The sequence below is a fragment of the Cetorhinus maximus genome, chromosome 32 (assembly GCF_964194155.1).
Source record: "Cetorhinus maximus chromosome 32, sCetMax3.hap1.1, whole genome shotgun sequence".
NCBI lineage: Eukaryota > Metazoa > Chordata > Chondrichthyes > Lamniformes > Cetorhinidae > Cetorhinus > Cetorhinus maximus.
In genome coordinates this window covers 1,933,917-1,960,504 of record NC_135910.1, presented here as the reverse complement: position 1 = coordinate 1,960,504, position 26,588 = coordinate 1,933,917, and the positions used below count along the sequence as shown (strand labels likewise).

Sequence of the window (26,588 nt, the reverse complement as noted above, 5' to 3'; positions counted from 1 at the left end):
AAGACATGTAAGGAACTTGTTCCATGCAGCTGCAGATTTTAAGAGTTGGATGAGCGGCTCTGATCTGTTTGAAGGGCGGAACAGACTCGACGGGCCGAATGGCCAAACTCCTTCCTGCTCCTATTTCTTATTCTTCAACCTTGTCTTTTACATCTTCATTCAGTTGCTTTGAGTCCTGTTGCGGTCAATGGGAATGGTCTCTCCCATTAACTACCTTGGTAAAATAACATGCTTGTCCTCACCAAACCTTGGATTTAAACAGGAAAAGTCAAGTCAAAACAGGAGTTCGCCTGTTTGGAAAGTTGACAGGATTGGCGATGAAGTGAAACTGCATCAGTTTCGTTTCTGTCAGAAGGTGGAGTCTGGTTTTCTGACGTCTTTTGTTCTAGCGGTTAAATAAGAAGGCAAAAAATCCCTCTCAAACTAACATCGCTGCAAGGATTGGAGATTTGGGTTTGGAGATCGGATAGGACAGGCTCAGGATGGTGGAGCAACAGCCCATTTATAACCCGGTATGTACCCGCAATCTGTCCCTGTCCAAGCCCCCGCTTAGACACTGCACCAGGGTTAACAACTGCCCCCCACCCCCCACCAAATCCTTCACCCCCTTGGCTGATTGTTCTGTTTTCTGCAAATATCCGCGATGTTGTATTCAATTCGGGGAAGAGCAAGCGAATAAATTCCTGGGGGAGTGAGGGAGAGGGTGAGTGAGATTTGGAGGAGTGAGGGAACTAGAGGAATGAGGGAGACGGGAGGAGTGTGAGGAAGAGTGGGAAAAATGAGGGAGATTTGGAGGGGTGAGGGAGAGAGTGAGAAAGACTGGAGGAGTGAGGGAGATTGAGGCTGGGGTTGAGGGAGAGTGGGGGAGTGAGGGAGACTGGGAGGAGAGTGAGAGAGACTGGGGGAGGAGAGTGGAGGAGTGAGGGAGACTGGGAGGAGAGTGAGGGAGACTGGGGGAGGAGAGTGGAGGAGTGAGGGAGACTGGGGAAGACTGGGAAGGAGTGAAGGAGAGTGGGGGGAATGAGGGAAAAAGTGAGGGACATTTGGAGGGGTGAGGGAGAGATTGAAGAAGACTGGAGTGATGGAGACTGGGGGAACGAGGGAGAATGAGGGAGAGGAAGCGAGGGAGAGTCAGGGAGACTGGGGGAGTGAGGGAAAGGGGGAGCAAGGGAGAATGAGGGAAAGGGGAGCAAGGGAGAGGGATGGAAACTGGGGGGAGTGAGGGAGAGGGTGAGTGAGATTTGGAGGAGTGAGGGAGCTAGAGGAGCGAGGGAGACAGGAGGGGTGTGAGGAAGAGTGGGAAAAATGAGGGAGATTTGGAGGGGTGAGGGAGAGAGTGAGAAAGACTGGAGGAGTGAGGGAGAGTGAGGCTGGGGTTGAGGGAGAGTGGGGGAGTGAGGGAGACTGGGAGGAGAGTGAGAGAGACTGGGGGAGGAGAGTGGAGGAGTGAGGGAGACTGGGAGGAGAGTGAGAGAGACTGGGGGAGGAGTGAGGGAGACTGGGGAAGACTAGGAAGGAGTGAAGGAGAGTGGGGGGGAATGAGGGAAAAAGTGAGGGACATTTGGAGGGGTGAGGGAGAGATTGAAGAAGACTGGAGTGATGGAGACTGGGGGAATGAGGGAGAATGAGGGAGAGGGAGCGATGGAGAGTCAGGGAGACTGGGGGAGTGAGGGAAAGGGGGAGCAAGGGAGAGGGATGGAAACTGGGGGGAGTGAGGGAGAGTGAGGGAGGCTGGGGGAGTGAGGGAGAGGGGGAGTGAGGGGGAGAGAGGGAGACTGGGGGGAGTGAGGGAGAGTGAGGGAGGCTGGGGGAGTGAGGGAGAGGGGGAGTGAGGGAGAGAGAGGGAGACTGGGGGGAGTGAGGGAGACAGGGAGAGTGAGGGGGAGTGAGGGAGAGTGAGGGGGAGTGAGGGAGAGTGAGGGCAGCTGGGGGGAACAAAGGAGCGCGAGGGAGACTGTGGATTGTGTTGGGTGCGATCCACCATTTGCTGCAATGTGGAAGCATGCTATAACATTGGTGAGGGGGAGTGATGCTGACAGAGCAACCAGGAACACAGAAACAGATGTGGTTGATTCAGCTCCATAAATTTTTTCTGCCATTTACTGAGATCATGACTGATTTGTATCCTGAGTTCGTTCCTCATGGTAGTTAATGGGTTAAAACTGGTGTCTTTGAGAGACAACTTTGCAGCATCTTATCAGTGTACTGCAACATACAATACGTTCAATATGAAATTCTTTATCTCCTCTTTGGACTGCAACCTGGTCCCATAAGACTGTGGAGCTGCTTTTACATCAAGAAAGTATTCTTGGTAATCCTGCACCATCACCACAGACGCATTCTTAAATGCCATGTTGTCCTGTGATAATAGAAAAACAAATCCATTGTGGTATTTCCCTGGGGAGTAGGGCCAGAGTCAGGCTCCCCTTGGGGAGCTGGAGGCTCTCTAGCAGATGTGAAGTAAGTTGACATGACTTTTGCCCGAATTGAAAAGAAATGGATCGATTTAGATCTGAAATTTCACAGTAATAAAGTTGGCCGTAGTCCTGTAACTGTGTAATTATCCAAACTTCCTTGTAGTTTTTGGTTCAAAGTCTCTGTGTATTTTACAGTGATGTGGATTTATTAAGCTTGCCGTGATCAATTTAACTCGATCCATGCAAAAAGGGTTCTCATGGTGTAAAGTCACAGTTATGATTTACCCAAAATACTTGAATTTTGCTCAATACATTTTAGCTCTTTTTGGTTTTGTTTTTAAACATTATTTGTGAGCCCACAACATTATTTTTCCCATCGGCATCATTGCTGCCTTAAGTGAAGGAACATCTGTGCTGTTATGATTCTGTGATAACATGTTCAAACAAACAGAAATAACTAGTTATCTCACTATTAACCTTGAACACAATCCAATGGGGAAAGGCTTTGTTCAACCCCATTTAAAAAGTGTAGTATTTTCTGTGTCTTGTTTCAATAGGATACATATATAATGGGGTCAGATTAAACACCAAATTTTGTTCAATTATTATAATAAAAATAAAATACTGCAGATGCTGGAAATCTGAAATAAAAACAGAAAATGCATGAAAACTCCGCAGCATCTACGGAGAGAGAAAGAGAGCTAACGTTTCAAGTCTGAATGACTCTTCTTCAGAGCTAAAGAGAAGTAGAAATGTGATGGATTTTATACTGTTTGAGAGGAGGGGTGGAACAGGTGGAACAAGATAGAAAGTCAGAGATAGGTGACGGCTAAGGAGAGATTGACAAAGATGTTGTGGATACAAGACAAAGGGAGCCTTAATAGTAGTGCTAAAGATTAAAGAAGGTATTGATAGTGGCATAAGGATAAGAGAGCAGAAGTTGTTAATAGCAGAACAAAGGTCAGCTCTCAGTGAAAGCAAAGCATAAAAACAAGTGACAGATGGCTCTGTGGGGGAAGGGGGGTTGGGGTGAAAGGATATAAAAAATCAACAATTATTCAATCATTTGTTGTTTGTTTAAAAGGCGTTTAAAGTCCCTATATTGTTAACCCTTGGGCAATCAGCCAAGTCCAGTCACAAAATGTCTCGCTGTTGCCACAAAATGGCAGAAATTCCTCTGATTTTTTTTGACCATTGTTAATCATGAATGGGCGCTGTCAGTTCCCTTATACCATTGCAGAGTCCAGTACAGTTATAGGGTTGATTTTCCAGGCAATTTTTCTTGGTGGAAATTTGGAACTTTTATTTACAAGGCAGCAGCAGCAGCTCCACGTGTGCATCTGACTCTATAACTAAAGAAGAACTCTCTACGGGAGGTTCCCCATGCTGCAAACTGATTGGTTCACACAGATCATGTGATCTTACAACACAAAATTATTCTTTAAGCTACAGTCCTACGTTTATCAAAACTATAATTACTACAAGTACAATCTGTCGCTGAAATCCCTTCCTATCAACACTGTGGGTATGCCCACAACACATGGGTTGCAGTAGTTCGAGAAAGCAGCTCACCACCATCACTCATTAGGGTTGGGCAATAAATGCTGGCCTTGCCAGTGATGCTCACATCCCATGAAAGAATTTTTAAAAACTAAGTGAATTAAGTGTCATTATTTCTTGCAAAATAGACCAAACTGAATGAGACAAAGCAAAACCACATTAAAGCTCTCAAGGCTTTAGATGCACTATGTTAAGCCAATGTTAATGCCTTAAACTGAATTAGTTCCTTAGATAGCAACAGTATGCACCTTCTCCAATACTTAGTGCAACATGAGCTGTGGACATCTCCAGCCACCTTAATTAGACTCAATATTAACTCCACATCCAGCTTAAATCACTCCTTCCTTGTTCTGGGTGACAAATTCAGAAATGCTAATTTTTACGTGACAATCTGCTACAGGCACGATGGACCAAGAGGTCTCTTTCTGTGCCGGAAACTTTCTATGAATCTCATGTCCAGAACTAGAGGCTGTTCATGTAATTTCTAATTTTATCATGACCACGAGAAAAGTCAAGTTTTCATACTTTTAAGAGTTGGATCAGATACATGACCTGTTAACTCTGGGCAGCCCCAGTTGCACTTGCAGTGCTAGGAGAGCAGCTGCCCGGAATGCTGGAGGGAAGGGGCCCCCTGCCTGACTCCAAAGGGCGACTCCTAGGGCCAGTCCATGTGCTCAGGCTTCACATTGTGCCCGGCCCCAGATCCCCCAGGAAAAATGCCACTTAAAGGAAGCCCCTACCCCCACCCACTCGCCAACTCTCCCCCCACTCATTGCTTAACATTACAGTATGAATATCTTTGTATAATGAGGATGTATTTGGTTTGTTTTTAAAACATATTCTTTCATGTGATGTGGGGGGAACATCGCTGGTAAGACCAGCATCTGTTGCCCATCCCTAATTGTTCTTGAACTGAGTGGCTTGCTGGGCTGTTTCAGTGGGCAGTTAAAGAGTCAACCACATTGCTGTGGGTCTGGAGTCACACATAGGCCAGACCGGGTAAGGATGGCAGATTTCCTTCCCTAAAGAACATGAGTGAACTGAATGGGTTTTTACAACAATTGATGATAGTTTCATGATCACCATTACAGAGACTAGCTTTATATTCCTGATTTATTCATTGGATTTAAATTCCATCAGCTTCCGCGGTGGGATTTGAGACTGTGGTCTATAGAAGGTTAACCTGGGCCTCTGGATTACTGGTGCAATAACATTACCACTATTGCCTGGTGTTCCTGCTAGGGATGCGATTGGGTAAATAGATTCATAACGTACAATGCGGTGGTTTTGCTGATGTGTGGTCACACAGAAGTTTTTGCGGAAACTCATTTACAAATGCCTGAACATAAAATCTCCCACGACTTGGCGCAATCACATAGCATAATCGATTCCAAATGATTATTGACTGGAGCAAGGCCAAACCGGCCTTAAAATTGCTGAATTAAAGTCACTTAAACTGCAGATTCGCTCAAATACTTGCTGTAACTGAGGTTGTTGTAGAGCTGCTGGTCACTGCAAGTCATTCGCAATGGAATAACATGACCATGGGTGCCTGTGCACCCAAGAACCTGCACGCAGTGTGATGGACAATCCCCAACTCGAAAGTGCCCAGTTGAACTTGTCATGACGACCTGGAGATAGGGGCAGTTTTGTGGGTGGGGATTGCTTCGGATGAATTGGAGGAGGTAGCGTAGTGAGAATGTCACTGGACTAGTAATCCATGCAGGCAAGTGCAGGCTAATGATCTGGGTATATGGGTTCAATCTCACTATGTCAGCTGCTGGAATTTAAATTCAGTTAATGACAAACAAAATCTGGAGTTAAAAACTAGTCATGGTGACCATGAAAATATCATCGATTGTCGTAAAAACCCATTTGGTTCACTAATGTCCTTTAGAGAAGGAAATCTGCCATCCTTACCTGGTCTGGCCTACATGTGACTCTAGACCCACAGCAACGTGATTGACTCTTAATTACCCTCTGAAATGGCCCAGCAAGCCATTAGTTCAAGGGAAAATAGGGATAGGCAACAAATGCTGGTCTTGCCAGCGATATCCAAATCCCATCAAAAATGTAAAAAAAAAATTTTTGAACCAGCATTACAAACGTGTGGGGACACCCGAGTGTAAATGCTAATGGGTGTAACCCACATTTTAAATTCTGCCATCTTTTGCACTATTTCAGTCAGTTTTGCCCAGATTGTGCTGATATCTGGGTGGGAACTCCAGGTCATGGTTTTGGTAAGGTACTTGGGATTCCACTGGGGAATGTTCAGTAAGCAGGAGATGTTAGATTAATGCAATATTCAGTTAATATTTTAAGCTGTTAAAATCTTTCTGGTGTTATATTATTCCAGTTGTTTTGGTCATATTGATAGAGGTGGGTGTGGGGAGGGGGTGGGAATCCTTTAGTTGTTGATATGAGAAACCGAAAATTTCACCTGAACACAGTGATCCATGCCTGATGCTTTTTATCACTGTTATATTGAAAGTGTGTCAGTTCTTTTTGGCAGTGAAGTGTTAATTCGATTCTAAGCCAGTTGGTGAAGTTTGAAACTGGTCACTAATACTTTTCTTGATATTGGGTTTATGCACAGCATTACATAAGTCTGCTTTCTACCTACTACCCTGTGTCCCAGCAGTCTCTTTTTATAAGTGCTCTAAGTACTTAATTAAAATTGCCCTTCACCTGTATATCTTAACAATATGAATAACATACCATGAACATACCATTAACAGGGAGTGTCCATCTCTTTTGGTTTGTTTAATGATCAGCAGGTTTATGAGGTCACATGCTTTCCTCCACTGGTGTTGGCTTTCCCCAAATAAAAATCATTCCCATTTTTTTTACAAAGATTTTATAGGGGGTGGACAAGAGGGATTAGGGGAACACTGGGAGGGGGGAGTCTTGAGACAAGGGGGTGATTTCTGCATCTATGCAGGAATTCTGCAGCTGCAGAATCACAGGGGTAAGATGGAGTCTTGAGCATTCTGCTGCTTTTGTTTCAGATTATCCCCTTCACTGGAGTTATATTTGGTGGACTTCAAGATGGGAAGATGGTGATAATTCAAGGACAGGTGCCAGGGCACGCCAAGAGGTAACACTACCAGGAAAATCAAAATCAAAGAAACTTCAGCCCTCCAATCCTCCGGGGTCCCTCTGCTCCTTCCTTCTTGCCCATCCCCGACTTTCATTGTTTCAACATTGGCAGTCAAGCCTCAGCTGCTGATGCCTGAGGGAATTCTCTCCCTAACCCTCTTCGCCTTTCTCTTCAGTTCAGACACTATACCTCGTTGACCAAGCTTTAGGTTAGCTGTCCATAACATCTACTTAAGGGAGGGTCTCAGTGTCAAATTCTAACTGATAATCATTCCTGAAGCACCTTGGAATTGGGACTGCACTCAGCTGGTTCCATTCTTATTCAATTGTAACCAGACAATCACATGCAATAGCTTCTCTTCCTGCTCCCGCATTGTTATCTCTGGTGTCCCCCAAGGGATCTATCCTTGGGCCCTTCCTATTCCTCATCTATAAGCTGCCCCTTGGTGACATTATCGGAAAACGCAGTGTTAGTTTTCACATGTACGCTGACAACACCCAGCTCTACCTCACCACCACCTCACTCAACCCCTCCACTATCTTTAAATTATTCAGCACCAGGTGAGCAGAAATTTTCTCCAATTAAATATTGGGAAGACTGAAGCCATTCCCTTCAGTCCCCGTGACAAACTCCATTTCCGAGCCACCAAATCTAACCCTCATCCAGGCAAATGCCTGAGGGTGAACCAGGTTGCTCAGAACCCCAGTGTCATTTCTGATCCCAAGATGAACTTCTGACCACATATCCACACACCCCTTAAGACTGCATATTTCCAGCCTTGTAACATCATCAGACTGTCCCTGTGTCAGCTCATCTGCTGCTGAAACCCTCATCCATGCCTGTGTTATCTCTAGACTCGACTATTTCAATGCACTCCTGGCTGGTCTCCCACATTCTACCCTCCGTAAACTTGAGTTCATCCAAAACTCTGCTGTCCTTGTCTAACTTGCTCTAAATCCCACCCATCCACCAACCTACACTTACTGACCTACAATGGCAACCTGGTTAAACAACATCTTGATTTTAAATTTCTCATTCTGGCTATCAAATCCCTCCATGGCTTCACTCCTCCTTATCTCTGTAATCTCCAGCTCCTCAACTTTCTGCACTCCTCTAATTCTGACCTCTTGAGCATCTCTATTTTTAATCGTTCCACCTTTGGTGGCTGTGCCTTCAGTTTCCAAGGTCCTAAGCTATGGAATTCCCTCTCCATCCCTTTACCTTTCTATCCTCCATTAAGATGCTCCTTAAAATCCACCTCTTTGACCAAGCATTTGGCCATCTGCCCTAATATCTCTTTATTAGGGCTTTATAAACTTGGCTTTATAAAGTTCCTTGAGGAATTTTGCGACATTTTATTACATTAAAGATGCTATATCTGTATATAAAAATTGCTGTTGTTAATGACATTGTACAAGTTGTTGGCAATCATCACTATTTGCCACTGTCTGCAGGAAATTCCATGTGAATCTGAAGTTCATTTTTGCACAAAACCTGTGTTGCATTGGCGGTTTTTTAACTTGTTCAGAGTTTGGGAGGAGTGATTTGTCTATATGGGACCAGCCCCTTCGTCTGTAAGTGAATGCCGCCCATTTTTACAAAGGAAGTCTCTCCCCTTCCCCTTCCCTTTCCTCAAACTGCTCAAACTACTCAAATAGTCCACTGTGAAATTATATTGTAGAGCAGCTTTAAAGGATTCAGATCTGAGCGAGTCAAAATGCGGTGGAGATAAAAGAGTGATGGAATGTACCACTTCCTGATGATAATTCCAAAGATTTTTGAGGGCTAGGTCTCTTGATGCAAAGATTCTGGTGGGAACAGCAGAGATTAAGCTGCTCTGGGATCAGTTACAGCCTAAACGCAAATTCCTGTTTAGTGACTATTAGGAGCTGAGGGTCATGACCTCTCCAAATTTAGAACAGTGTCTCAGTAAATTGTGCAAAAAAAAAATCACTCAGTGGAAATTGGATTATCTCCCTCGCTAATATAGTGGATGAAAGAACAAAATATAAATCAAGAAAAAGACAAAGTGCTTCTCAAAGTTGTCTGTGTTGGGGGAATCTTCTTCACGTAATGGCTCTCCCCGCCTCCCAGGGACCCACAGTAAATAATAGCTTTCTCCCAGGGAACCCCCTTCAGATAACAGCACACTCCCATGAGTTCCCCTCCTTCAAATTATTGTTGCTTCCGGGGAGCCCCCTTAAAATAATAGCACACTTCCAGGAACTTCCCTTTCAAATAATAGCATGCTCTCAGACATCCCCACCTTCAGATAATAGCATGCTCCTAGGGAACTCCCAACAAATAGACCCCTCCTCCTTTCGGATAATAGGCTGCCCCTGAGACCCTTTACAAATAAGAATGTGGCTACCATCTGCTGTTGCAGTGAATGTGTTTGTCAGCAATGCTGGTGACTCAGGCCATTCCCAGTCCTCTGGGAGTCATGTTTGGAGCACGTCAAGGAAGCCAAATGACTGATTCTGTCCTCATGCCTTGTAGGTTTGCAGTGGATTTTCAATGTGGTAGCAGTGTGAAGCCACGTGCTGACGTTGCCCTTCACTTCAACCTGCGTTACGATGAGGGGACTGTGGTCTGCAACACACTGGAGCGTGAGTGTTGGGGATGTGAAGAGAGGAAGCCCCAGTTACCCATTTACTGTGGCTCATACTTTGAACTGATCTTTAATGTACGCAGTTACTGTTTCCAGGTAAGAAGAAAGACTAATTGACTCCATGGGAACAGGGTCAATTCCTGTGGGTGGAAGCCTGGCCAATGTGACTGAAATCTAGTGTTGAGGTGATTAGAGATCTAGATCCATATTGGGTTCCTTGAAGATACTTTGTATTCCAGCTTTCCTGAGAGTGGACACCAAGTAGGGTTGTCAATCCTCTAGGAATGCCCTAGTCTAATCTCGAGGACATTAGCAGTGAGCCAACCAGGAGAAAAATCACAGGGGCAATAAAGAAATTATATTTTCAAAACGTTTTCTCTAAGACTTTAGCTTACTAGTTAAAAAATATTTAAGTTTGGCCGGGAAGGTGGGGAGAGGGAAGGGCAGTTTGACAGTCAAGAATGATCCAGTCTACCCTATTTCCAATTGGAAAGTGAGAAGGCAGGGCCTGTGAGGATGGACAAGTCAGGGAACCAATAGATGTGGGGGTGGCAGAGTGGAATGAATCAGAGAGTCATGTGATGAAAACCCCAGGAATAGGTCCAACCGGAATTGACAATCCAAACCTCAGGCAAGACACCGTTTGGGAATGGATAAAGAGATAGTACCATTGTGCCAGGCTGAGTGAGATGTGTATCAACATCTAGTTGGAAGCATGCATGACAAATGGACTTTGCTTTAACCCTGAATCTCGAGAACTGAATTTAATCTTGTAAGGGGTGAGGGAGAGTAATAAATCCAATGAGGAATTCAGGATAAACTTCTTTATCCGGAGAATGGGGAGAAGGTGGAACTGGTTACCACAGCAGGTGGTTGGGGTGAATAGCAAGCAATAGATAAAAGACATGAGGGAGAAAGGACTAGAAGGATATGTTCATTGGGTGAGATGAAGTAAGGTAGGAGGAGGGAACTCACATGGAGCATGTAAGAATTGAAGTGGATATTTGAATCTTAACCACTCCTTGACCCAACAGGTATGGACACTGAGGACGGAACCTTCTGCCTTTTATCCTATCTAGAGGCCCCTCTCGTGCCATATCATGTCTCTGGTCAGCATGATTGGGCCAAGATTACCTCATTAGTTGTCCATAGTCATGGTCTGGGCCAATACATAAGCCCCAAAATTGCTTCCTATTTTTTCCCCTTTTACAGATCTCCTGTTTTTGACAGGAACCATTTTCTGCAATTTCATATTTTTGTCAACTCTATTAACATCGCTAGTTTAAACATAGTAACAGAAGGACTTAGAAAAGGACTTTGACCTTTGTCCTTGTTAACAGATAGAGCATGGGTCTCTGGAATACCATGTCTCCCCCCATCAATATATACACCAATATATACCCAGATTAGAAAACTCTAACTCAGTGAAATCTCACTTATCATGTTTGTATATTTTAACACTCACAGCTTTTTAAATATTTGTTTATGGGATGTGTATATTGCTAGGCCAGCATTTATTACTCATCTAATTACCTTTGTTCAGAGTCTGGAGTCACATGTAGGCCAGATGAGGTAAGGATTTTATTGAATTCAAATTTTGCCATCTGCTGTGGTGGGATTTGAACACAGGTCCTTAGAGCCTGGGTCTTTGGAATACCAGTCCAATGACAATACCACTATGCCACTACCACCCCAACAATCAATATATACACCAATATATACCCAGGTTAGAAAACTCTAACTCCAGCTCAGTGAAATCTCACTTCCTACAACTGGTGAGCTGATTAACTGCGCTGCAGCATAACCTTAGCAATGAATAATCTTAACCATCATGCTTTACTGCTTAGCTTTTAACCGTACAGTTACCCATAAATGAGATTTGTGTAGTTATTGATCAAATCTGATTATGAAAAACACATGGATCCTACAAGCATAAACACCAGTATGGACCTGTTGGGCCGAATGACCTGTTTCTGAGCTGTTAACACTATGTAAATTGTTAAGAGGTCAGAGGCCTGAGATTTAATAAATAACTTGATTATTTTCTCTCTTACAAAGGTTTCTGTGAATGGTCAGCATTTCACTGAGTATAACCACAGGCTGCCTTACACTAGAGTGGACACACTCAAGGTTTCTGGAGATGTCCATGTGAATGCCATCACCTTCAGGAGCCCAAACGTAAGTAATTTGTTGCCATTTGACGGATGCAAAACAGGACAGGGAGGTAGAGATCAGTCCAGTTGGAACCATGGTTTGAATTCTGACACTGAATGCTGGTGACGAAAATATGATTAAAAATCTTCATAACCAATGTGAACATGTAAGCGCAAAGGATGGACTTTTATTTCAAAGCCAGTCTTTTGGTCTAGGTTTCCCTCCATTACCCTGCACAAAACATAGCTGGAAAAGTGGTAGGGGTGGGGGTGGGAGGGGTGGGATGAATTAGATGGTGAGGCCTCCTGGAGCCATAAAGCCCCGGCCTCAATTTCACTCCCAGCCCAAGACATGACCACTGATGGTGGCTCTTTCCCTGCAAGTGCTATTGGGTAACTTTACCTGAATTGACTAAAGTATGGAAGAATGTAGATTAAATCAGACACACTTTCTTACAAACTAAAGTATGAAGAATCAACAGCTGGAACGCATTTAAGAAATGAATGCACTACGGGCATTGTAGAGATTCGTTGGATGGATAAGTTAAGATGGGCTGAATGGCCATTCTCATCCTTAATGATCTTGTGACCTCTGCCAATGTAGAGGTGCCAAGTGGAAATCACATCTTTGACCATGGGATATGAGGGAAGGGAAGAGAATGCCACTCTCTTGGGCATCTCTCAGTAGGTAGCTTTAGAGTGACACTTGAGGGGGGATGTGGAGGGAGATGTGCTTGGGAGGAAGGTTACCTTCCCTTCTGGTAGGGGAAGGTTTGGAATGCAGCAACAAGTGAATGTAGAAAATTCAGGAAGACATGCCTTCAAAAAAGGGGAAAACAACCAAAAAATTCTCAAATTCAGTCTTTATGTTCATTGTGATAAATATGGGTCGAATCCTGGTTCTGATGGAAGATCTTACCCTATTGTTAGTTTATCCTTCTATCTTTGACTTAACTGCCACATGCTCCCAGAGTGTGAGCTCCTCTTCCTGATTTCCACTTCCTAACTCACTTCAAGTCCTGCTCGTAGGTCTGGCGAAGTCTCAAATTTAAAATTCCACTCTTTGTTTTCAATCCGTCTATGGCTCCACCTCTCTCTATCTCTCTTCTAGTCCTGCAACCCTCCGAGATAACTATATTTCTCCATTTCTGGCCTCTTGCACATCCCTGATTTTAATTGCTCCACCATTGATGCCTTCCCAGATTTTACTGGTGTTCCATTTTAAGGTATACAAGACCAGTTCGGGCCAGTATTCTTATTTCCCAGATTTTACTGTTCTTTCGTTCTGGGTGAGCTTTCAGCGGCCTGGACCCTAAGCTCTGGAATTCCCTCCTTAAACTTCACTGCCTCTTTAACTCACCCTCTTCCTTTTAAGACACTCCTATGCCTATCTCTTTGACACTGTCCCTGTCCTAATGTCTCCTTCCTTGGTTTGGTGTTAATGATTTCCTGATAAAACTCCTGTGGCACGCTGTACTGTGTTAAAGTTGCTATAGAAGTACAGGCCCTTGTTGTTTTACTGTTGGCATTAGATCCTGTCCATCCTGCTGAATCCTGTTATTTAATCCTGTTTGTGTTACAGATTCCTCCAGCATATGCTCCTCCTGCTTACACCCCAGTTCAGGCTTTCAATGTAAGTCTGGTTCTTTGACACCTTTTTAATAGTTTCTGCTAAGTTTTGTGAATGTGGGTTACTCTCCATCGCCCACATTTTAAAAAATAAGGTATACATTTAGATGTTGTGTTAACTGGAGTGACTGCTTTCTTCTAGGTGAGCGAGCTCCCTATTTGCCTTGTGAACATTTCCTGGAATTTTGTGATTAACCTCCTGAAATACGCTTGTAGTCAAAATGGCTCTGGAAATATGATGGAAAAACATAATTCTGTGTTACAAGATAAATATGGGGATTTCTCCCATCCGATGGGGGTGGGGGTGGGGGGTAGGGAGGCGAGTTGTGTGTAACCACCCATCCTTTATGTAGGGGGCTGTGGGGGGTGCTTTGGGTAATCCTTCTATCCTGGAGTGGGGGTGGGGGGGATCTGCGGGTATGCATCACATCCTGTATGGGAGCTGTAAATAACCCTCCCATCCTGTAGTGTGAGGCTGTGAATAACTCTCCCATCCTGTAGTGTGAGGCTGTGAATAACCCTCCCATCCTGTAGTGTGAGGCTGTGAATAACCCTCCCATCCTGTAGTGTGAGGCTGTGAATAACCCTCCCATCCTGTAGTGTGAGGCTGTGAATAACCCTCCCATCCTATAGTGTGAGGCTGTGAATAACCCTCCCATCCTATAGTGTGAGGCTGTGAATAACCCTCCCATCCTGTAGTGTGAGGCTGTGAATAACCCTCCCATCCTATAGTGTGAGGCTGTGAATAACCCTCCCATCCTGTAGTGTGAGGCTGTGAATAACCCTCCCATCCTGTAGTGTGAGGCTGTGAATAACCCTCCTATCCTGTAGTGTGAGGCTGTGAATAACCCTCCTATCCTGTAGTGTGAGGCTGTGAATAACCCTCCCATCCTGTAGTGTGAGGCTGTGAATAACCCTCCTATCCTGTAGTGTGAGGCTGTGAATAACCCTCCTATCCTGTAGTGTGAGGCTGTGAATAACCCTCCCATCCTGTAGTGTGAGGCTGTGAATAACCCTCCCATCCTGTAGTGTGAGGCTGTGAATAACCCTCCTATCCTGTAGTGTGAGGCTGTGAATAACCCTCCCATCCTGTAGTGTGAGGCTGTGAATAACCCTCCTATCCTGTAGTGTGAGGCTGTGAATAACCCTCCCATCCTGTAGTGTGGGGGCTGTGAATAACCCTCCTATCCTGTCGTGTGAGGCTGTGAATAACCCTCCCATCCTGTAGTGTGAGGCTGTGAATAACCCTCCTATCCTGTAGTGTGAGGCTGTGAATAACCCTCCCATCCTGTAGTGTGAGGCTGTGAATAACCCTCCTATCCTGTAGTGTGAGGCTGTGAATAACCCTCCCATCCTGTAGTGTGAGGCTGTGAATAACCCTCCCATCCTGTAGTGTGAGGCTGTGAATAACCCTCCTATCCGGTAGTGTGAGGCTGTGAATAACCCTCCCATCCTGTAGTGTGAGGCTGTGAATAACCCTCCCATCCTGTAGTGTGGTGGCTGTGAATAACCCTCCCATCCTGTAGTGTGAGGCTGTGAATAACCATCCTATCCTGTAGTGTGGGTGCTATGGATAACCCTCCCAAATTCTGTAGGTGGGTGCTGTTAGTAACCCTCCCATCTGGTAGGGGGCTGTGGATAACGCTCCTATCCTGTAGTGGTGGCTGTGGGGGGAGTTGTGAGTAACCCTCCCATTCAGTAAGGGAAACTGTGGATAATCCTCTTATCCTGTTGTGGGGGGTGAGGCAGTTGTGGGGGGCAGTGAGTAGGGAGAGAGACTATGGATAACCCTCCCATCCTGTAGGTAGGGCATGGGATAAGTTCCCATTTTGCCTTGCACAGACCATTTGTTCTCTTTATTCCTTCCCCAGCCTTACTCTGGCTTTACAATTGCTAATAATTGTTAAATCTCTAAAATGTTCCAGTTCTGAAGAAAGGTCACAGACCTGAAATATTGACACAGTAAACAACCCTCCCTTCCCATCATCAGAGCTCTGTGTTACCGTTTGATCCGGACTCCAAACATCAACTATGTCTTTCTCTCCACAGATGCTGTCAGACCTGCTGAGTCTTTCCAGCATTTTTTATTCTTAGCCCAGTTTGTGTAATGTCATTTTGTAATGGAATCATCTGTAGTTCAGTTATCATTCTGATAAGCTGATGCTGCACTCTCTCCAAGGCCCATATATCCTTTCTAGGGTGTAATGCACATTCAATTAGTCTTCATCAGATTTTAGAGTTGTGTATACCTGCCCCTCCACTCCCACCCTGAGTCTCTTTGATCCTCCACTATTTCTAGTTTTTCTCCATTTAAAAAATGTCCTGTTCTATCCATTATCGATCTCCCATTTACCTAAATTAAAATCTGTTGGCCACAGTTTTGCTTATTCACTGAACCTATCAATATCTCTTTGTAATTTTAAATTTCCATCTACACTGCATACAATATTCATACAAGATACATGGATGGGAGAGGTCTGGAGGGTCATGGACTAGGTGCAGGTCAATGGGACTAGTGGAATAATATTTCGGCACAGACTAGAAGGGCCGAATGGCCTGTTTTCTGTTTTCTTTGTTTCTAATATCACTCTTTACGTAGTTGGTAAATTTGGATAGGTGACTTTGTATCTCACCATTTGTTAGTTAATACAGATCCTTGTGGGACATCACTGTTCATATCCTGCCAATTAGACAACCCTTAGAACACAGAATCACACAATCATAGAACCTTTACAGTGCAGAAGGAGGCCATTCAGCCCATTGAATCTGCACTGGCTCTCTGAAAGAGCATCCTATCTAGTCCCACTCCCTTGCCTTATCCCTGTAACCTTGGACATTCTTTCTTTTCAGATAGCAATCCATTTCCCTTTTGAATACCTTTTGATCAAACCCGCCTCCACCAGCCTCTCAGGAAGTTTGTTCCAGACTCCAACCACCCTCTGGGTGAAAAGAATTTTCCTCACATCACATTTACTCCTTTTGCCCATTATTTTGAATCTGTGCCCTCTAGTTCTTGATGTTCTGTTGATTGGGAACAGTTTCGCACTATTACCCTGTCCATGCCCCTCAGGATCTTGAATACCTCTATCTAAGTCTCCTCTCAATCTTCTTTTCTCCAAGGAAAACAGTCTCAATCTCTCCAGTCCATCCTCATAGCTACAGTTCTTCATCCCCGGAATCATTCTTGTGAATCTCCTCTGTAATCACTCCAATGTTTCACATCCTTCCTCAAGTATGGCACCCAGAACTGGATACAGTACTCCAGATGAAGCCTAGTGTGTTATACAATTTCAACATAACCTCCTTACTCTTGTACTTAATGCTCCTATTAATAAAGCCTAAGATACTATGTGCTTTATTAACTGCTGTCTCAACATGCTCTGGCACCTTCAATTACCTATGTACATATACACCAAGGCCCCTCTGCTCCTGCAACTCTTTTAGAGTTCCTCCCTTTATACTGCCTCACCATATCTTTCCTGCCAAAATAAATCACCTCATTCTTCTCTGCATTGAACTTCATCTGCCACTTGTCTGCCCAATCCACCAACATGTCTATGTCCTTTTGAAGTTCAAGACTATCCCCAACACTGTTGACAATATTTCCAATCTTCGTATCATCTGCAAATGTTGAAATTATGCCCTGAACACCACAGTCTAGGTCATTAATATATATCAGGAAGAGAAAGGGTTGCAACACTGACCCCTGGGGAACTCTACTACAAACCTTCCTCCAATCTGAAAAACAACCATTTAATTCTCTGTTTCCTGTCACTCAGCCAATTTCTTCTCCAAGTGCCTACTTTCCCTTTTATTCCATGAGCTAGAATTTTGCTCACAAGTCTGTTGTGTGGCACTGTATCAAATGCCTTTTGAAAGTCCATATATACCACATGAACAGCGTTTCCTTTATCAACCTTCTCTGTTACCTCCTCATAGAACCCCAGCAAGTTAATTAAACTTCATTTTCCCTTAATGAATCTATGCCGGCTTTCCTTAATTATCCTGCACCTGTCTAAGTGACTATTGATTTTGTCATGAACTATAGTTTTCAGAAGTTTCCTTTCACTGAAGTCAAACTGACTGGTCTGCATTTGCCGGCTTTACCCTTGCGCCCCTTCTTGAACAAGGGTGTAACATTCGCAATTCTCCAGTCCTCTGGCACCTTCCCTGTGTCCAAGGAAAATGGAAGATTATCACTTGTGCCTCTGCAATTTCCACTCTCAATTCCCTGAGTACCCTTGGGTGCATTTCATCCAGTCCTGGTACCTTATCAATTTTAAGTAAAGATAGCCTTTCTAAATACTCCTCCTTCTCAACTGTAAATTCTTCTAGTGTACCAGTTACTTCCTCTCTCACCTTGGCCTGGGTAGCAAGTTCTTCCTTTGTAAAGACAGGTGCAAAGTACTCGTTTAATACCTCCGCTATTTCTCCTGCTTTCATGTTCAAGTCCCCTTTGTTATCCCTAATTGCCCCTGCACTTGCTTTTACCACCCTTGTATTATTTACATGCTTATGGAAGACTTTGGGGTTCCCTTTTATGTTCGCTGCCAGTCTCTTTTCGTGCTCTCTCCATGCTTTTCTTATCAGTTTCTTCACTTCCCCTCCAGTCCTTCTGTATTCAGCCTGTTTCTCCATTGTATTCTTAACCTGACATCTATCGTATGTACACTTCTTCCTTTTCATCTTCACCTCTATCTCTCTCATCATCCAGGGCGCTCTGGATTTATTTGTCCTACCTTTCCCCTTCAAGGGAATATACTTTGACATTGCCTGCAATACTTTTTCTTTGAAGCTGTCCTATTGTTCAGTCAGTGTCTTTTCTGCCAACATTTGATTCCAACTTACTTGACTCAGATACATTCTCATCTCATTGAAGTTGGCTTTCCACCAATTAATGATCCCTGCTCTGGATTGCTCCCTGTCCTTTACCATGGCCAACCTAAACCTCATGATACAATGTCCACTGTCCCCTAGAGGCTCTCCCACTGATATTTGATCCACTTGGGCCAACTCATTCCCCAGAACCAGGTTCAACAGTGCCTGCTCTCTCGTTGGACCAGCACACTGCTATAGAAAATTATCTTGAACACACTCGAGAACTCTCGCCCCTCTTGTCTCTTTGCATTGTTCCTACCCCAATCTATATTTGGATAATTAAAGTCCCCCATTACATTACTCTATAATTCTTGCACCTCTCTGTAATTTCTTTGAAAATTTGTTTCTCTACATCCCACCACTAGCTGATGATCTATATGCTACAATGTTATTGTACCTTTTTCATTCTTTACCTCTAGCCAGAGAGATTCTGTCCTTGATCCCTCTGCAAAAATCCTCTCTCTACAGCACTGTAATGCCATCTTTAATCAATATTGGCACTCCCACCACCCCACCCCACCCCCCACCAACCCTTTTCTTCCTTTCCTGTATGTCCTAAATGCCTTGTACCCAGGAATATTTAACACCCAGTCCTGCCCTCCTTTGAGCCAGGTCTCTGTTATAGCAATAATATCATAATTCCAATTAATAACCTGAGCCTGTAGTTCACCAATCCTATTAACCACACTCCATGCATTCACATACATGTACATTAACCCTGATTTAGGGTTTACTTTCCCCCTTACTCTGCCCCATCTAATGACTTACCATTACCTGCTCTAATTCTCAGACTCTCCAAGTATTCTATTTATTTTGATCTACTCTCTGACATAGCCTCCTTATCACTTCTCTACTTCCCACTGCCAGTTTTTCTCCTGTCCTCTCTGAATTTCCCCTCAGGTTCCCATTCCCCTGCCAATCTAGTTTAAACCCTAACCACCAGGCGACATTAGTCCCAGCCCTGTTAAGGTGTGGCCTGTCCTTCTTGTACAGCTCCCACCTGCCCCAGAACCAGTCCCAATGCCTCAATAATCTAAAGCCCTCCCCCCTACTCCATTTCTCCAGCCACATATTGAGCTGCCAATGAGCATATGACACTGAGAATAATCCTGAGATTACTGCTCTTGAGATCCTGCTTTTTAATTCCTTTCCTAACTCCCTTCAATCTGCTTTCAGGACCTCATCCTCTTTCCTACCTATGGCATTGGTCCCAAAAGCAGGGATGTAATGCTGGAACTATATAAAACACTGGTTAGGCCACAGCTAGAACTTTGTGTACAGTTCTGGTCACCACATTACAGGAAGGCCATAATTGCTCTGGACAGATTACAGAGAAGATATACAAGAATGTTGCCAGGGCTTGAAAATTGCAGCTATGAGGAAAGATTGGATAGGCTGGGGTTGTTTTCCTTGGAACTGGGGAGGCTGAGGGGTGACCTAATTGAGGTGTACAAGAGGAGCCTAGATAGAGCAGACAGGAAAGACTTGTTTCCCATTGCGGAGAGGGCAATTACCAGGGGGCACGATTTAAGGTGATTGGTAGAAGGATTAGAGGGGATATTAGGAAAAACTTCTTCCACCAGAGGGTGGTGGGTGTCTGGAATTTCCTGTCTGGTTTGATGATTGAGGCAGAAACCCTCAACTCATTTAAACGGCACCTGGATCTGCACCTAAAGCATTGTAACCTGCAAGGCTATGGACCAGGTGCTGGAAGGTGTGATTAGAATGGGCGGCTAGTTTTTTTCAGCCTATGCAGGCATGATGGGCTGAATGGCCTCCTTCTGTGTCATAACTTTTCTATGATTCTGCTATGGTTCTGTCCTTTATCCCCTCTCTGTGTCTCTTGCCGCCCAGCCAATTTCCTAATCAGGTTAATAATTTACCTTTAGTTCCATGAACTTCTACTTGAGCTAGCGGTCGCTTATGAACGATTTATCAAATCCCTTCTGGAAGTCTTTATAATAATACCTGGAGTGATTCCCCAGTTTACAAGTTTCTGAAACAGAGGCATAGAAAGAGGCTACTCGGCCCATTGAGTTCATGCTAACCCCCTGTAGAGCAATGTTGTCAGTCCCATTCCCCTGTTATCCCTCAAGTTTATTTCCCTCAATTGCCCATCCAATTTCCTTTTGAAATGATTGATCATCTCTGCTTCCACATTGTCAAGTCTCAGGTCATTGCCACCTCGCCCCTGCATCTCTTTCTTTAAGCCTTAAATCTCTGTCTGCTAATCCTTGCACCGTCAGCTAATAGGAACAGCTTTTCTTTGTTCACCTTATTTAAACCTGTCATAATTTTGTATGTCTCTATCAAATCTCCACAAAATCTCCTTTGTTCCAAGAAGAACAAGGGAGTCCAAGGATATTGGGGTAGTCAGGAAAGTAGAGGCCACAATCAGATCAGCCATGATCTTATCAAACAGCAGAGAGGCTTGATGGGGACTGAATGGCCTACTCTTGCTCCTAATTCATATGTTTGTAACCCTAACAACCGAACATTGTAGCTAATATCCCTCATCCCTAGAGCCATTCTGATATTTCTCTGCTCTCCCTCAGGGACCCTTGCATCCTTCCTAAAGTATGGTGACCAGAACTGGATGCATTACTCTAGTTGTGGCCTAGTCAGATCTTCATAAAGGTCCAGTATAACCTCTTTGCTTTTGTACTCAAAACTGCTTTTTATGAATCCTGGATCCCATATGATTTGGTAGCTACTCTTCCAATAGTCCTGCCACTTTCAAAGATCTATGCACATGGATCCCCCCGAGCCCTCTGGTCCTGCACACTCTTTAGAACTGTACAATTACGTCAATATTGTCTCTCCCTATCCTTTCTACCAAAATGCATCACGTCTCACTACTCTGTATTAAATTCCATCTGCTACCTGACTGCCCATTCTGCTAGTCTATGTCCCTTTACAGTTGATTTGTACCATCCTCACTTCCAAGTTTGGTATCATTGGCAAATTTTGCAATTTTACTCTGTATTCAAGTCATTTATATATAACTGGTTGTTTGGTAGTACAGAACTTGTGTATTGCTGAAAAAGGAGACATTTTGTCGAAGCTTTTTGTCTTGCACTCATCAGGACAATTTGCAAGAATACAATGTAAGGAAAACAACAACTTTATACTGTATGAGAAGAGAGTGCTGATTGGTTAGCATGTAGACTCTGATTGGTAGAGGCATTGCCATGGACAATGCACCATTTGACACTGACTGGCAGTTAACTGCCAAGCATTGTCTGAAATTTAAATGCAGCAGATTGACTCTGATTGGTCAAGGCATTGCCCTGGGGAATGAATTAGCAAAAGGCTGTCACTTAGTTTGTTTAGCTGAAACAGGCACAATGTGTGTAAATGTTCTTACCATCTGCAAAGAACAGGGTCCTATGTATTAATGTGTGCAGCTTCCAGTTTCATCATATTCTCCATCTCCCTCATCATCCAAGCGGCCCTAGTTTTGGGTCCATTGCCTTTCCCTCATATTGGAATGTACCTAGCCTGTGCCTGAAACATCTCCTCCTTAAAGATCACCCATTGTTCTGTTCCAGTTCTTTCTGCCAGTGGTTAGGAAATAGAAATAGTTTGAGTAAATCATATTGGTATTTGTGGGTGTTAGGAATGAGTTTTAGCTTTAAAGTTTAAGTTTGATTTGTATTTCTGTATCTCTGTGTTCAGAAAACGTCAAATTGAGTTTTAGCTCACTTTAAAAAAGGTGGCTGCATTTCTAATGAGAGTTTACGACTAATTGCTTTCTTAAACTCCACCCTGCACTTTCTGTACTCCGCTAATGCCTTCGCTGATTTGCTCCCCTTGTACCTGCTAAAAGCCTCTCTTTTCCTTCTCATCGTAACCTGAATATCTCTGGTCATCCATGGTTCTCTGGGCTTGTTACTCCTTCCTATCACCCTAGAGGGAACATGTTGAGCCTGTACCCTCCCCATTTCCTTTTTGAACACCCCCCACTGCTCCTCTGTAGATTTCCCCACAAGTAGCTGTTCCCAGCCTACCTTGGCCAGATCCTGCCTTTTTTTACTAAAACCTGCTCTCCCCCAATCGAAAACATTTTTTTGCAACTTGGACAAAGTTCAAGTATTGTGTAATGAAGCAGAGTTAATTAGGAATGTAGTAAAAGATCTGTTGGGAAATGGTGATCATCACTGAATTCTATGTTAAGTTTGATGGTGACATACTCCAATCATAAACATGAATCTTAAATTTAACCAAAGCCAATTACATTGGTATGAGGGAGAACTGGTTAAGGTTGATTGAGAAATTATGGTGTAAATAAACAATGAGAAAAGAATTCAAAACATTCAACAAAAATAATTGCATTGAGAAACAAAAACTCACTAGCATTAGGTTAAAAGAAGAGGCTTCCAATGTTACAAATAACAATAGCAGGCCTGAGGATTGGGAACATTTTAGAAACCAATGAAGTGTCACCAAAAAATTGATAAAAAGGGGAAACATAGAATATGAGAGTAAACTAGCCAGAAATATAAAAACAGATTGTAAGAACTTTCATAAGTATGTAAATAGGAGGAGAGTAGCTGAAGTAAAGATTAACTCCTTAGAAGCAGAGACAGGAGAAATTATCATGGGGAATAAGGAAATGGCAGAGACATTGAACAAATATTTTGCATCTGTCTTCGCACTAGAAGACCCAAGTTGTATGCCAGAAATAGAAAGTAACCTAGCGGCTACCTGAGAAAAAGTATTGGAGATTCTCAAGTGGTAAGACCTGACAAATCCCTGGGCTCTGATGGCCTACACTCTGATGGTGTGGGAAAATGGCGTTGAGGTAGATGATCAGCCACGATCTCGTTGAATGATTGAGCAGGCTTGAGGGGTCGAATGGCTTACTCTTGCTCCTATTTTCTAGATTCTAAAAGAAATAGCTGCAAAGGCAGTGGATGTGCTAGCTATGATTTTCCAGAATTCCTTAGCTTCAGGAACAATCCCATCAGATTTGAAGTTGGCAAGTGGAACACCTGCTATCCAAAAAAAGGAGAGAGAAAACAGGGAACTACAGGCCAGTTAGCTTAACATCAGTCATTGAGAAAAAACTGGAATCCATTATTAAGGAAGTCTTAACAATGCATTTAGAAAATCATAGCATGATTAGAACAAGTCAACATGGCTTTACAAAAGGGAAATCCTGTTTGACAAATTTATTAGAATATTTTGAGAATGTAACTAGTAGGGTAGATAAAGGGGAACTAAATGATGTAATATGCCTGGATTTCCAAGAGGCATTCGATAAGGTGCCACACAAAAGGTTAATAGCCAAGATAAGGGCTCTTGGAGTTGGGGGTAATATAATAGAATGAACAGAGGATTGGTTAATGGACAGGAAGCAAAGAATGAGCATAAATGGGGCATTTTCAAGTTAACAGGCAGTGAATAGTGGAGTGCCACAGGGATCAGTGCTGGAGCCTCAGCTATTTATAATCTATATTTATGACCTAGATGAAGGCAGAAAGTAATGTATTTAAGTTTTCTGATGATAGGTAGGAATGTAAGCTGTGAGGTGGACACAGGCTGCAGAGATATAGACAGGTTAAGTGAATGGGCAAAAGGTGGCAGATGGAGTATGATGTGGGGAAGTGTGAGGTTATTCACTTGGTCGTAAGAATAGAAAAGCAGATTTTTTTTGTAAAAGGCGTGAACTTTGTAAATGTTGATGTTCAAAGAGACTTGGGTGTGCTTACACAAGGAACACAAAAAGTTAGCATGCAGATACAGCAAGCAGTTAAGAAACCAAACACCATCTTGGCCTTTACTGCAAGGAGATTGGAGTACAAGAACAAAGGAGTCTTGCTACAATTGTGCAGGGTATATACCTGGTGTACTGTGTGCAATTTTGGTCTCTATATTTAATGAAAGATATACTTGCATTGGAAGTGGTATGGCAAAGGTTCACTAGATTGGTCCCTGGGATGAGAAGGTTGTCCTATGATGAGAGGCTGAGTAAATTGGGTCCATATTTTCTGGAGTTTAGAAGAATGAGAGGTGATCTCATTGAAACATTCAAGATTATGAAGGGACTCAACAGGGAAGACACAGAGATATGGATGGGGAATCTAGAGCTTGGGGGCACAGTCCCATGAGGGGCTGATCACTTAGGACTGAGATGAGGAGAAAGTTCTTCATTCAAAGGGTTATGAATCTTTGGAATTCTCCACCTCAGAAGGTTGTGGATGCTCCATCGTTGAATATATTTAAGGCTGACATACATAGATTTTTGCATTTTCAAGGAGTCAAGGGATATGGGGAGCAGGTGGGAAAATCGAGTTGAAGCCCAAGATCAGCCATGATCATGTTGAATGGCAGAGCAGACTCTATAGGCTATATGCCCTGTTAATTTAAAGCCCTGTCCACAGCCCTAGTTATCTGATTGGCCAGGATGTTGTCCAGCCCAGTTTAAGTGGAATCCATCTCAATGGAATAACTCCCATTTTCCTGAGTACTGGCACCAGTGCCCCATGAATCAAAATCCCCACACGTTTAATTCCGTAATCGGCTTGACTCTATGCCCATTAGTATGTAGCTCAAGTAACAATTCACAGCGGAATACCTTTGATGTTCTGTATTTTAATTTGGACCCTAACTCCTCAAATTCTCTTAGCAGAACATCATTCCTAGTTCTACATATGTCGCTGGTTCCCATGTGGACCATGACAACTGGATCCTTCCCCTTTGACTTCAAGTTCCTCTCCAACTGTGAGGAGATGTCTTTAACCCTGGCACTGGGCAGGCAACACAACCATTGGAACTCTTGGTCGCAGCTACAGAGAACAGTATCTATCCCCCTGAGTGTACTGTCTCCTATCACTACCACCATCCATAGAACCATAGAAAAGTTATGCCATTAAAGAGGCCATTCAGCCCATCTCTGCGCTGACTAAAAAAGAGAAAAAAGAAACTAGATGCTCATTTTAATCCCACTTTCTAGCACCTGGTCCAATGGCTGATCTCCCTCCCGTAAACTTGAGGACATCCAAAACTCCCCTCCCCACGTCTTAACTCACAGCATGTTCCTATCTCCCCATTACCCTTGTGCTCACTGACCTATATTAGCTCCTGGCTCAGAAATGTCTGGATTTAAAATTCTCATCCTAATTTTCCAATCTCTCCATGGCCTTATCCCCATCCCTAGCTCTGTAACTCCCTGCAGTCCTATATCCCTCTGGGTCAGCTGCACTCCTCTAATTCTGGCCTCTTGAGCATCCCCGATTTTAATCGCTCCACTATTGCCTTCAGTTTCCTTGGCCCCGAGCTCTGGAATTCCTTCCCCAAACCTCTCTGCCTCTCAACCTCACGTTCATCCTTTAAGGGGCCCCTTAAATCCTACTGTTTTGACCAAGCATTTCATTATCTGACTGAATATCTCGTTACAGCTCGGTGTCGGTGTCATACTTTGTTTTATGATGCTCCTGTGAAACACCTCGAGGTGTTTTGTTACATTAAAGGTATTAGATAAATACAGGTTGTTTCTGTTGCTGTCTCTGCCCATTCCCCCACCTTGTCCATATCCTCTTGTTATTATTCATTCTTCCTCACTCTTCACTATGCTTTCATGTTTCATATCTTCTGCAAATTTTGACAATGTACTCTGTACCCACAGTCTAAGTAATTAATGTTTATCAGAAACAGCTTAGTTCCCTAGATTCAGTCTTAGTACTGAATCCTGGGAACACCACTGCATACATCCCTCCACTCTGAAAAGCAGCCATTCACCACATTGTTAATAAAAGACCTTATGAATTCTGTTACTGTCCTCAACAGTATTTATGTGGTACCTGCTTGATTATAAACCTGATATTATTCATGTCTAGTTTAATCCTCTAACTCTATTTACTTCTAATTCCACTCCTGATTCCAGATGAAATCCCTGATTTACTTTATCTCCCGGTCCAACCACGGTTATTTAATTTAAACCGTGTCCAACAGAAAGCCCTGTCACAGGTACAATCATTAGATCCATCACTGAATGTGGCATCAACTGTACAAATGTCACCCCAAACGTCTTCAATCTGTTGCCTTTTTGCTATGAACCTGATGTGTAATTTCCCTGATAACCTTTTTGCTCCCTCACTTGATTGGCATCTTTCACCATGGTGCGTGGTCAGTCTGCTCATTGACCTTACAGTCCTTCTCCTCATCCACACAGGTAGGAACCCAAAGTCAGGGGCTGAGGCTTCTCAATCACTACTTGCTGGTTCCCCTTACCTGCC

General features: G+C 43.6%; 1 protein-coding gene across 1 annotated transcript in view; it reads left to right on the top strand.

Annotated features, from left to right (window-relative positions):
• Nucleotides 1-343: 343 nt before the first annotated feature.
• Nucleotides 344-26,588, top strand: part of LOC144671279 (galectin-9-like) — a 37,643-nt gene continuing 11,398 nt past the window's right edge. The window contains exons 1-5 of the mRNA XM_078533088.1: nt 344-512; nt 6,986-7,074; nt 9,577-9,784; nt 11,747-11,866; nt 13,424-13,489. Coding sequence (XP_078389214.1) covers nt 483-512; nt 6,986-7,074; nt 9,577-9,784; nt 11,747-11,866; nt 13,424-13,489 — 513 coding nt within the window. The 5' untranslated portion in view covers nt 344-482. The remainder of the gene's footprint in view (nt 513-6,985; nt 7,075-9,576; nt 9,785-11,746; nt 11,867-13,423; nt 13,490-26,588) is intronic.